Consider the following 13,182-nt stretch of genomic DNA (forward strand, 5'->3'; position numbering starts at 1 on the left):
CAATGAAGGAGTAGAACCATCTCAAGGAGGATCACAAGGAAATGGACAGCAGGTGACTTAAATATGAGTGTCTGAGCAAAGGGTCTGAATACTTATGACAATGTGATATTTAGTTTTTCTTGTTCAATAAATTTGCAAACATTTCTACATTTCTGTTTTTTTTTCCTGACAAGATGGGGTGCAGAGTGTACATTAATGAGAATAAAATTAACTTTTTTTGAATTTACCAACAAAGAGTGAAAAATTTAAAGGGGTCTGAATACTTTCTGTACCCATTGTATGTTATATTGTAAATAAAACTGTTTTGTGTTTGATGCTTCATGGTATTTGACTCTGACAAAATGTTATCAGTACAGCCATGTGTGATATTACATGCTTTTTTAGTGTGTTTCCACATGCAAGAAAAATGCATATGCATTTTATTTTTCAGCATCTAGTACAATTTATGGAGTAAATGAGACTCAAAAAACACACAAAAAAAGCTCAGCAGTTCTACTCTGCTGAAAGAAATTATGATAGAGAATTAAATGGAATTTTGAGGAGTAGTGACCCTTCTTAGATGGGCCCGAACATCTGAATATGTAGCTCTGTGACCTCAAAACATCAAATCCACTAAAACAATGGGGTGTTCGGCACTAACATTGACGACTCCTCCATAGGTAATCAATAATGTGATCGGTAGAGTTGCCAATCAGCTCATCACTGGTGCGGATGTAAGTAATATATTGAGCGATGCACTACAGCTACCTACACTGTATAGTGGTTACTGCCAAATATTGCTGTTTCTCTCAATATACACTGCTATACTCAGCAGTAACAATCACTGAACACTACAGAGCTGCATTGTTTCACTCCATACATTGCCTACATCAGACTGCTGCTGGAGCACATAGCAATGGATCGGTTACGGCACTTTGTGACGGCCCCCAGTTTTAACCCCTTCGTGACACATTACGTACAGTTACATCATATGCCGTGCCCTGCATTTGATGCAGGCTCGCATGCCAAGCCCACATCTTTCCCAGCAGAACCGTTGCAGTGTGAACGAGAGGCTGAATTTCTCCCTGTAACTGGAGCTAATATACCAAGTCCAGTAACAGGGGAAATCAGCTAAAAAATACATACTGTATATTTAAAAGTTGAAATGCCACCAAGCTCTCTTATGACCTTATAAAGAAAACATTGTGAAAGAAAAATAAAGCAAAGAACAGAAGAAAAAGCAGAAAAAATGAATAAAGAAAGTCCAGTTTCCAACAAAAAAAAGTGCCTGGTTTCTAAAAATAATTATGGAAAGAGAGAAACAAGTTAATATGTATTTTAGCTGTCTGTTGTGGTTGTAAAAAAAAAAGTGAAATATAGATATTTCTTTCTTTATATGATCCCCTGCTATTGCTAAAAAGAATTGAATATAAAAAAAAACATCATTTAGTCCCTACATATATGGAAAAAGTGGTTAACACTTATTTGATTAGCCGAAGTTTTAAAGGGAATCTGTCAGCAGGTTTTTGCCTCCTAATCTGGGAGCAGCATAATGTAGGGGCAGAGTCCCTGATTCCAGCGATGTGTCACTTACTGAGCTGCTTAGTGTAGTTTTGGTAAAATCACTGATTAATCAGCAAGAGATTATCATTAGAGGGCTACTTGGCGTGTTGCCAAGTAGTCGAGCATATTTATGAGCTCTGTATAACTACTAGATCTGCAGCAGTGAAAACATTGATTTTATTATAATGACAGCAAACAGCTCAGTAAGTGACGCATCGCTGGAATCAGGGTCTCTGTCTCTACATTATGCTGCTCATGATGGAGGAGCAAAAACCTGTTGACAGATTCCCTGCATACATGATTAAAATAAATAGAGATATGCCTGATCAGGACCAGACTATGTGCACACGCTGAGTATTTGGTTGCAGACATTTCTGCACCAAATCTGCATCTCTTGGCAGAAAAACCGCAGCCAAAAGATTCAGTCTTGAACTGGTTAAATAATGTCACAAATCACTCCAACTATCCTCTCCACTTTTGCATAAAAACTCTTGGTAAATGTGGCAGTGCCTGTGTGGGATGGGCATATACACAGTCATGGATGGAGGGGGTCACGTCATTATAAGGGGCTATGTAAACAAGCTGGGGCTCTCCTCATTGACATCACTAAATAGTAATGGTGCTGGTACTGCCACCCTGTATACAGCCATTACACACAGGACACAGTACCAGCCCACACAATAGCCACTCTCACAGCCCTCGCCTCTGTCTCCACCTAGAACAGCGGCTGGCACTCTACTAATCGGCCTAAACGGAGGGGCCGCGTTGCTCTCTGGGAAGTGTAGTTCCTATACACCACCGCGCTCAGTTCCTTAGCTAGTGACATCACTCGCCGAGGACTCAGTTTCCCAGAGTGCCGCTCTGTGTGGCATGGCGGACAGCAATGACTGCGGAGTTTGATGAAGAAGTGGTGTTTGAGGTGGGTGACAATAGCCTCCTTTGTGCTGTGGCGGTCTGCGGGTGTGTGCCCTGCGCCCGGGCAGCGCTGTGTCCCAGTATAATGGCACTGCTCCTGCAGGACCTGTGTATATGAATGACAGGTGAATGATCTTTGTCCTGCAGCTTGTGGCCTCGATCTGTCATCCTCATGTGTTTTCCTGCATTTAGGATGCCATGAGCTTTATAAATGCACCGCTCCTGTAGTGGTTTCTATGCAGATTGTCAGTACTACACCAGGTATACAGTGTGGCACTCCTGTATGTGTGTATTTCCCCATCAGGACCCCCAGGATGGGATAGGACTGTGCAAACTGGACAATTCCTTTAAGATAGTCTCTTCTTATGCAAGGAAAATGGGTGACTTTAATTAAAACTCTGATTGTAACAGTGTGATGTTTGCATTGTGATATAACATGTTTCAATAGCAATAAGAAAACCATCCATTCAGAATCATCAGATCATCACCATTGATGCTGGGATCATCTCTGATCTCAGGGGAGGGGTAATCAGAGAGATTTCTCCTGGACCTTGACCATTTAAATAGTGATCTCCAAGCCCCACTTCCATTTCCAGCCACATGCATGAGCCAAGTGTATGTCCACATTGAAAGAACACTTTCCAGCAGTGGTATTTCAGCTGATGTTAGAATCCAGAGCAGAATTCACACTTCTGCTGCTTGTCATTGCTAACACTTAAGGCCCTGTCACACACAGAGATAAATCTGTGGCAGATCTGTGGCAGATCTGTGGCAGATCTGTGGCAGATCTGTGGCAGATCTGTGGCAGATCTGTGGCAGATCTGTGGCAGATCTGTGGCAGATCTGTGGCAGATCTGTGGCAGATCTGTGGCAGATCTGTGGTTGCAGTGAAATTGTGGACAATCAGTGGCAGGTTTGTGGCTGTGTGCAAATGGAACAATATGTCCATGATTTCACTGCAACCACAGATCTGCTAAAGATTTATCTCTGCGTGTGACGGGGTCTTTAGGGATGTCTGATGAGAAGCTGGCTAAAGGCTAGGTTCACACTTCCGTTGTTTTGTTTTGCTTCCGTCAGGTTCGTCAGCAACGGATCCGTCGTTTTTTAGTTGTCAACTGACGCAACGGATGTGAAAAAACTGATCCGTCACGTCCGTTACATCCGCTATGCGTCCGTTTTTTGACAGATCAGTCATGATCCGTTTGTGTTTGGGACAGCCCAGTGGGCGTGCCAAACATGCTGGGCATGCTCAGTAGAGCATGACGGAATCCAGCGCTGGATTCCATCGTAAGACGGATTACGACGGAATCCAGCACCATAGACATACATTACAAGCGTGACGGATTGCAACGTATTCCTGTGCGGTGCGTTGATTTTGACGGCCCGAAAAACGTTACATTCTGCGTTGCTCCCAAGGTCATCAGTCGCAATCCGCCACTAATGCAAGTCTATAGGACACAACGGAATCCGCTTAACGGATCGCGTTGTTTACCAGAGCCGCGAATTGTGAGGGATACATTTTAACGGAAGTGTGAACCTAGCCTAAACAGTCTGGCTCAGCACCTGCGATGCAGTGGATCAGTTAGGCTATGTGCGCACGTTGCAGTTTGTAGTGCCTGCAGTTTATTCTGCGCGTTTTTAAGCCCTTGGTTTTTGACAAAATGGCTTTTGACCATTTTTTAGCACTAAAAACGCATGGGTATTTACCATGTTTTTGATGCGTTTTTAGCGCTTTTTCCATGCGTTTCCACATGCGTTTTCACAGATGCGTTTTGAACATCAAGACACTGCTAAATAAAGATTAAATAGTCAAACAGAATGAAAAAAGAGAAAAAAAAGCAAAACATAGATCATTTTAGAATTATTAAAGAAAATAGTTATATTTCTTGAAAATATAGCGGTTTTATCATATTAATTCCAAAAATAGAAAAAAACCCATAATTTTCTTTAATTTATTTGTCGGATTATGTGTGTGTGTAAAGGGACATATTATTCCATTAATTTAATGTTAGAAAAGCATGCGTTTTGTTTGTCTAAAACTAAAACGCATGTTTTCTGCACCTAAAAAGCAGGTAAAACGCAGGAAAATTGAAGAATCTTGGTTTTTGACATTTCTCATTGACTGCAATGTTAAGGAAACGCTGCAGAAATGTCAAAAACAATTGACATGCTGCTTCTTTTTCTGCATGGTTTTTGACCAAAAATATGCAAATTAAACGCTGCAGAAAAAAAAGCAAAGTGCAGACAGGATTTCATCTTTTCCCATAGACTCTGCTGGAAAACCAAAATGCATGCGTTTTGGCACAAAAACGCAGGTAAAAACGCAGCGGAAACGTGGGTAAAAACGCAACGTGCGCACATAGCCTTAGTGTTTCCAAACTTAACTCCCTAGATCACATATCACCCGTGCAGGCAGATTACAGCTCTGAAGCCAGCAGAATTGTGAATACCACTGTAGACCATAACTTTAGGTGATAACAACAGAGACCGAGACCCTCACCAATCAATATTTATTGTAGAAATAATATAAAAAGGTAAGTATTAGTAATGAGTGAGCACTACCATTCTCGGGGGCTCGGTACTGGTAACAAACAGGCTCCACTCGAGTACCAAATATAATGGAAATCAATGGGAAACTAGAGCATTTTTCTGGAAGATTTCGCAGAAAAAGCTCTAGTTTCCCATTGATTTCCATTATGCTTGGTACACGAGTCGCGCCTATCCAAGCGTCTAAGTGCGGGTTCTGAGCACTCGAGCATGGTAGTGCTCGCTCATCACTGGTAAGGATGAATGCTCATATACAAGCAGACATTGCTCTAACGTGCTCTCCAGCTGTAGCAACACTCTCGCCCTGATGGTTGTTTATGACACTAATCCATGCCTAACAAACGTCTTGCTGTGACCCTAAAATGACGTTTACTATTCATATATCCCCATATTGTGTTTTCATGCTTGGCACCAGCCAGCAGCCTGTTAGAATGACGGAGGGTGATTTCCATGTCATTTCCATGCTGCATAGCCTGTGCTTGTTGAGGTTAGCTAATGCAAATGTGTTGTGAACGCTCAGCCCCTGAGAGTGCGCTCTGCTAGGACCTCTGTGTGGATCTGGAGGTATGGTAATGCCCAACTGTACAGAAACCCCCCACTGATGCAATCACCCACATATTGCGCACGTCAGGGTCCAAACACCAACATATATCAGTCAACTGTATGAGTGAAAGTGGTTCTCTCAGGTTCTTATATGGGTAAAATTCTAACCTGCAATTTACTTCTTATTATTCTCAAGAATGGATTGATTCTAAGGCGGGCTTTGCACGTTGCGACATCGCAAGCCGATGCTGCGATGTCGCACGCGATAGTCCCCGCCCCCGTCGCAGCAGCGATATCCTTGTGATAGCTGCCGTAGCGAACATGATCGCTACGGCAGCTTCACATGGACTCGCCTGTCCTGCGACCGTCGCTCTGGCCGGCGACCCGCCTCCTTATTAAGGAGGCGGGTCGTGCGGCGTCACTGCGACGTCACACGGCAGGCGGCCAATAGTAGCGGAGGGGCAGAGATGAGTGGGATGTAAACATCCCGCCCACCTCCTTCCTTCCGCATATCCTACGGAAGCCGCAGTGACGCCGGTAGGAGATGTTCCTCGCTCCTGCGGCTTCACACACAGCGATGTGTGCTGCCGCAGGAACGAGGAACAACATCGAACCATCGCATCAGCGTAATTATGGATTACGCCGACGCTGCACCGATGATACGATTACGACGATTTTGCGCTCGTTAATCGTATCATCTAGGCTTTACACACTGTGATGTCGCATGCAGTGCCGGATGTGCGTCACTTTCAATTTGACCCCACCGACATCGCACCTGCGATGTCGTAGTGTGCAAAGCCCGTCTTAGTGTCCTTGTGTACAGCTCTTTCCTAGCTTACTTAAGCAAGCATTGTTGACCTTAGGGAGATCAACATATCCACTGCGGAGACACCATCACGTGTTTCTCAACGCAGTGATTCTAGAGCAACGCCCCCTGGGAAGTATGCAAATAAGAAAGCCGCGCAGACACCATCACGTGTTTCTCAACGCTGCCAGGAATCTAGCCAGGTCTTTCACCGGGAAGGAACAACCACGGGAAGGGCAGTCTCCAGTCAAGGAGATCACCTATACCAAACATGGTATCCATCCACAGACAGCCGTTTTGGGGTATTTGCCCCTCATCAGTGTTGAGTAGGAATCTGGCTAGTGGGGGCAATGCCTAGTAAAAGACTACTTAAGCAAGCATTGTTGACCTTAGGGAGATCAACATATCCACTGCGGAGACACCATCACGTGTTTCTCAATGCAGTGATTCTAGAGCAACGTCCCCTGGGAAGTATGCAAATAAGAAAGCCGCGGAGACACCATCACGTGTTTCTCAACGCTGCCAGGAAACTAGCCAGGTCTTTCACCGGGAAGGAACAACCACTGGAAGGGCAGTCTCCAGTCAAGGAGACCACCTATACCAAACACCTTTCCTAGCTTACTGACCACCCTGCTGTGTCCTGAGTTGCCAGTTAGCTAGATAGGGAGCAGGCGTCACTTGCAGGCTTTATGTTGTACAGCCTACTCCTGACCTTCTAAAGCTGCCCAGATCCCATGACCTGACCAGTCTCAGCACCACTGCACTTCTCCTATGCTGCAGAGGAATGTAAGACTCCAATGGCTGGCAGCGGTGCACTTCTCCTATGCTGCAGAGGCATGTAGGACTCCAAGGGCTGGCAGCGGTGCACTTGTCCTATGCTGCAGAGGAATGTAGGACTCCAAGGGTAGGCAGCGGTGCACTTCTCCTATGCTGCAGAGGAATGTAAGACTCCAATGGCTGGCAGCGGTGCACTTCTCCTATGCTGCAGAGGCATGTAGGACTCCAAGGAATGGCAGCGGTGCACTTCTCCTATGCTGCAGAGGCATGTAGGACTCCAAGGGCTGGCAGCCGTGCACTTCTCCTATGCTGCAGAGGCATGTAGGACTCCAAGGGCTGGCAGCCATGCACTTCTCCTATGCTGCAGAGGAATGTAGGATTCCAAGGGCTGGCAGCCATGCACTTCTCCTGTGCTGCAGAGGAATGTAAGACTCCAATGGCTGGCAGCGGTGCACTTCTCCTATGCTGCAGAGGAATGTAAGACTCCAATGGCTGGCACCGGTGCACTTCTCCTATGCTGCAGAGGAATGTAGGACTCTAATGGCTGGCAGCGGTGCACTTCTCCTATGCTGCAGAGGAATGTAGGACTCCAAGGGCTGACAGCGGTGCACTAATCCTATGCTGCAGAGGAATGTAGGATTCCAAGGGCTGGCAGCGGTGCACTTCTCCTATGCTGCAGAGGAATGTAAGACTCCAATGGCTGGCAGCGGTGCACTTCTCCTATGCTGCAGAGGAATGTAGGACTCTAATGGCTGGCAGCGGTGCACTTCTCCTATGCTGCAGAGGAATGTAGGACTCTAATGGCTGGCAGCGGTGTATTTCTCCTATGCTGCAGAGGAATGTAGGACTCCAAGGGCTGGCAGCGGTGCACTTCTCCTATGCTGCAGAGGCATGTAGGACTCCAAGGAATGGCAGCGGTGCGCTTCTCCTATGCTGCAGAGGAATGTAGGACTCTAATGGCTGGCAGCGGTGCACTTGTCCTATGCTGCAGAGGCATGTAGGACTCCAAGGGCTGGCAGCCGTGCACTTCTCCTATGCTGCAGAGGAATGTAGGACTCCAATGGCTGGCAGCGGTGCACTTCTCCTATGCTGCAGAGGCATGTAGGACTCCAAGGGCTGGCAGCGGTGCACTTCTCCTATGCTGCAGAGGAATGTAGGACTCCAATGGCTGGCAGCGGTGCACTTCTCCTATGCTGCAGAGGCATGAAGGACTCCAAGGGCTGGCAGAGGTGCACTTCTCCTATGCTGCAAAGGCATGAAGGACTCCAAGGGCTGGCAGCGGTGCACTTCTCCTATGCTGCAGAGGCATGTAGGACTCCAAGGGCTGGCAGCGGTGCACTTCTCCTATGCTGCAGAGGAATGTAGGATTCCAAGGGCTGGCAGCGGTGCACTTCTCCTATGCTGCAGAGGCATGTAGGACTCCAAGGGCTGGCAGCGGTGCACTTCTCCTATGCTACAGAGGCATGAAGGACTCCAAGGGCTGGCAGCGGTGCACTTCTCCTATGCTGCAAAGGCATGAAGGACTCCAAGGGCTGGCAGCGGTGCACTTCTCCTATGCTGCAAAGGCATGAAGGACTCCAATGGCTGGCAGCGGTGCAGTTCTCCTATGCTGCAGAGGCATGTAGGACTCCAAGGGCTGGCAGCGGTGCACTTGTCCTATGCTGCAGAGGAATGTAGGACTCCAAGGGTAGGCAGCGGTGCACTTCTCCTATGCTGCAGAGGAATGTAGGACTCCAAGGGCTGGCAGCGGTGCACTTCTCCTATGCTGCAGAGGCATGTAGGACTCCAAGGAATGGCAGCGGTGCACTTCTCCTATGCTGCAGAGGCATGTAGGACTCCAAGGAATGGCAGCGGTGCACTTCTCCTATGCTGCAGAGGCATGTAGGACTCCAAGGGCTGGCAGCCGTGCACTTCTCCTATGCTGCAGAGGCATGTAGGACTCCAAGGGCTGGCAGCCGTGCACTTCTCCTATGCTGCAGAGGAATGTAGGATTCCAAGGGCTGGCAGCCATGCACTTCTCCTGTGCTGCAGAGGAATGTAAGACTCCAATGGCTGGCAGCGGTGCACTTCTCCTATGCTGCAGAGGAATGTAGGACTCTAATGGCTGGCAGCGGTGCACTTCTCCTATGCTGCAGAGGAATGTAGGACTCCAAGGGCTTGTAGCGGTGCGCTTCTCCTATGCTGCAGAGGCATGTAGGACTCCAAGGAATGGCAGCGGTGCACTTCTCCTATGCTGCAGAGGAATGTAGGACTCTAATGGCTGGCAGCGGTGCACTTCTCCTATGCTGCAGAGGAATGTAGGACTCTAATGGCTGGCAGCGGTGCACTTCTCCTATGCTGCAGAGGAATGTAGGACTCCAAGGGCTGACAGCGGTGCACTAATCCTATGCTGCAGAGGAATGTAGGATTCCAAGGGCTGGCAGCGGTGCACTTCTCCTATGCTGCAGAGGAATGTAAGACTCCAATGGCTGGCAGCGGTGCACTTCTCCTATGCTGCAGAGGAATGTAGGACTCTAATGGCTGGCAGCGGTGCACTTCTCCTATGCTGCAGAGGAATGTAGGACTCTAATGGCTGGCAGCGGTGTATTTCTCCTATGCTGCAGAGGAATGTAGGACTCCAAGGGCTGGCAGCGGTGCACTTCTCCTATGCTGCAGAGGCATGTAGGACTCCAAGGAATGGCAGCGGTGCACTTCTCCTATGCTGCAGAGGAATGTAGGACTCTAATGGCTGGCAGCGGTGCACTTGTCCTATGCTGCAGAGGCATGTAGGACTCCAAGGGCTGGCAGCCGTGCACTTCTCCTATGCTGCAGAGGAATGTAGGACTCCAATGGCTGGCAGCGGTGCACTTCTCCTATGCTGCAGAGGCATGTAGGACTCCAAGGGCTGGCAGCGGTGCACTTCTCCTATGCTGCAGAGGAATGTAGGACTCCAATGGCTGGCAGCGGTGCACTTCTCCTATGCTGCAGAGGCATGAAGGACTCCAAGGGCTGGCAGAGGTGCACTTCTCCTATGCTGCAAAGGCATGAAGGACTCCAAGGGCTGGCAGCGGTGCACTTCTCCTATGCTGCAGAGGCATGTAGGACTCCAAGGAATGGCAGCCGTGCACTTCTCCTATGCTGCAGAGGAATGTAGGATTCCAAGGGCTGGCAGCGGTGCACTTCTCCTATGCTGCAGAGGCATGTAGGACTCCAAGGGCTGGCAGCGGTGCACTTCTCCTATGCTGCAGAGGAATGTAGGACTCCAAGGGCTGGCAGCGGTGCACTTCTCCTATGCTGCAGAGGAATGTAGTACTCCAAGGGCTGGCAGCGGTGCACTTCTCCTATGCTGCAGAGGCATGAAGGACTCCAAGGGCTGGCAGAGGTGCACTTCTCCTATGCTGCAAAGGCATGAAGGACTCCAAGGGCTGGCAGCGGTGCACTTCTCCTATGCTGCAGAGGAATGTAGGACTCCAAGGGCTGGCAGCGGTGCACTTCTCCTATGCTGCAGAGGAATGTAGTACTCCAAGGGCTGGCAGCGGTGCACTTCTCCTATGCTGCAGAGGCATGAAGGACTCCAAGGGCTGGCAGAGGTGCACTTCTCCTATGCTGCAGAGGAATGTAGGACTCCAAGGGCTGGCAGCGGTGCACTTCTCCTATGCTGCAGAGGAATGTAGTACTCCAAGGGCTGGCAGCGGTGCACTTCTCCTATGCTGCAGAGGCATGTAGGACTCCAAGGGCTGGCAGCGGTGCACTTCTGAAGGAAACAGTCAAAGAAAACGTTTTAATTCGGCCTTTACTATTTTTGATTGGTAGAGTAAAATCTAGAAGAATCCCGCTGCATCACAACCAGGGCTGCACCCAAGTCTATGCGGGTAATGGAATTAAAAAGGTGGTTCACCCCTCTTCATTACTGGCCACATCAATATGTTGAGAAACGAGGTTTCTCTCAAATACCTTGTGTTGCCAATAGTGCCTATGAGCGGCGTCACCCCCGGGCTCTGTGACATCTGATGTCCGATGATGTCTTGTCAACTGAGGTGGGCCCCTGTCTTCCTGAGTGTCTGGTCTGTGGGTGGTGTTTCACCGCTTGTCACAGCCCAGCATCTCCCTGCTCTCCTTCATTGCAGAGCACCGCAAGCAGGAGCAACTCTGGGCTGTAATGAGTGGTGAAATACTGCCCACAGTCCAGTCACTCAGGTGAGTAGGAAGTTGACGTGACCTCACCGGACATCAGAGGTCACAGAGCCTAAGGGGGTCACACAAAGAGGTTGAGAGGACCGAACATGCAGTTCACTTTAAGTCTCCTCATCATTTTGCCACCAGGGCACATAAAACATGCTATTCTAGTCGTTGTTATGTGTATATGTTACTGATCTGTGTGACCATTTCATGCAAAGTCTGAACTTGTTCAAATACTTCACTGATTTTACAGTTTTATAAGAAACCGTAAAAAAAAAGAAAATAAGTGCATGAAAAGTTCATACGTCTAAACACTGCTAGATGAAGTCACTAAGATGTGCACAGCTATAACAAGTATATACATGCGATGGGAAATTTCCCTCTATTACAAGTGCCGATCACTGCCAAAGAATGTGGACGTCTGTCTGGTGGCTTCTGGTGATTAATGTCTGACAGTACGTAACATATATTCATTCAGTGACATAGCCTTGAAGGATATTCTATCTGGTGAAAGGTGCAGTACCTTCTTACCTGTGTGTCATGTTGTTTCCTTGCACTATTTCTATGTAAGCCGGAAGAAGCCATAAACTGTAGGTTCAGACAGTTGATTCAATGGCAGGGATTGTGCGGCTGGGTAAACAGGAGACAAAGCAAACATTGTTTGTGCTTGTTCACAGATTCAGTTGAAGCTTGTTGAAGGAAATTCCCGGAAACAGATGCAGGTCATAACAATAAATATCTTCTTACCTAGAAGTACCTTTTTAAAGAGGTATTCTCATATATGATAGATATCACCTATCTATAGGATGGGGTCTAACTAACTTCCCGATCACTGGGGGTCCGACCGCTGAAACCAGCACAGAGCCTGAGACCCTGGCTATAAAATACCTGTTAAGAACAAAGCAATTGTTGATCATGCGCATTGCCGCTTTCTTCATGCTTCAGAGAGTGCCGAAGGCCAGTCGATCACAGGGCTCGACTATCCCTAGAGGTAGCATTTAAGCACACTAATCACCAGGATTTTCGTATATAAGCTAAAGCCAGTGCTATACTCGCACTATCAGGATGATTCTATACATACCATTAGTTGTTAGCTCCGATGTATAGGATTTGAAACACAAGCAAGTAAAGTTTGTAAAATGAGCAGCTTTTTGAGTGGCAGCAGCTGCCGATGAGCTGATAGCTGGGGTGGGTATTCATAGCCCCTGCCTGTCCATCCTCCCCTGTTATTTATGCTAATCCTATTATATTATTATTATTTATTATTATAGCACCATCAATTCCATGGCGCTTTACATGTGAAAGGATATATATATATATATATATTGTTTTCGAATCGTTTTACCAAGTGGTTACAAGGACCTGTGCTGATGTTATACCCATGTGACCTCAGCCAACGGAAAAATAATGTTGCTTTCTGGTATCAGCTACCTTCTGGTCACATGGGTATGACATCAGCACAGGTCCTTCTAGATACTTAGTAAAACGATTCTTTAATAGAATTAGCATAAATAACAGTGGAAGGACGGACAGGCAGGGGGGCGGGAATCACTATGAATACCTACTCCAGCTATCAGCTGATAGGCAGCTGGTATTATTCAAAAAGCTGCTCATTTTACAAACTTTACTTCCTTGTGTTTGAAAACCTATACATCCTAGCTGACAGCTAAAGGTATGTATAGGATCAGCATGATAGTGCCAGTATATCAAGGGCTGGTGATAAATATTTGGCTTTACACAGAAAGAAACAAGATAGGATGATGAAACTTTACATTTATTCCACATACACTCCACGGGATGGTAGTCGGAGGGAGCTAGATCTAGTAAATAAGGTGGGTGGTCAAACAACTGGAAGCCCAGCTCTGCCAGTTTTGCTGTGGTTGCTTGTGCAGTGT

At 47.4% G+C, this 13,182-nt stretch overlaps 1 protein-coding gene across 3 annotated transcripts in view; it reads left to right on the forward strand.

Annotated features, from left to right (window-relative positions):
• The first annotated feature begins 2,357 nt into the window (after positions 1-2,357).
• VEZT (vezatin, adherens junctions transmembrane protein) overlaps positions 2,358-13,182 on the forward strand; it is a 111,776-nt gene continuing 100,951 nt past the window's right edge. For all 3 annotated transcript variants that reach the window (XM_075344812.1, XM_075344813.1, XM_075344814.1), the window contains exon 1: positions 2,358-2,461. In XM_075344812.1, coding sequence (XP_075200927.1) covers positions 2,426-2,461 — 36 coding nt within the window. In that variant the 5' untranslated portion in view covers positions 2,358-2,425. The remainder of the gene's footprint in view (positions 2,462-13,182) is intronic.

The sequence above is a fragment of the Anomaloglossus baeobatrachus genome, chromosome 4 (genome assembly GCF_048569485.1).
Source record: "Anomaloglossus baeobatrachus isolate aAnoBae1 chromosome 4, aAnoBae1.hap1, whole genome shotgun sequence".
Lineage (NCBI taxonomy): Eukaryota > Metazoa > Chordata > Amphibia > Anura > Aromobatidae > Anomaloglossus > Anomaloglossus baeobatrachus.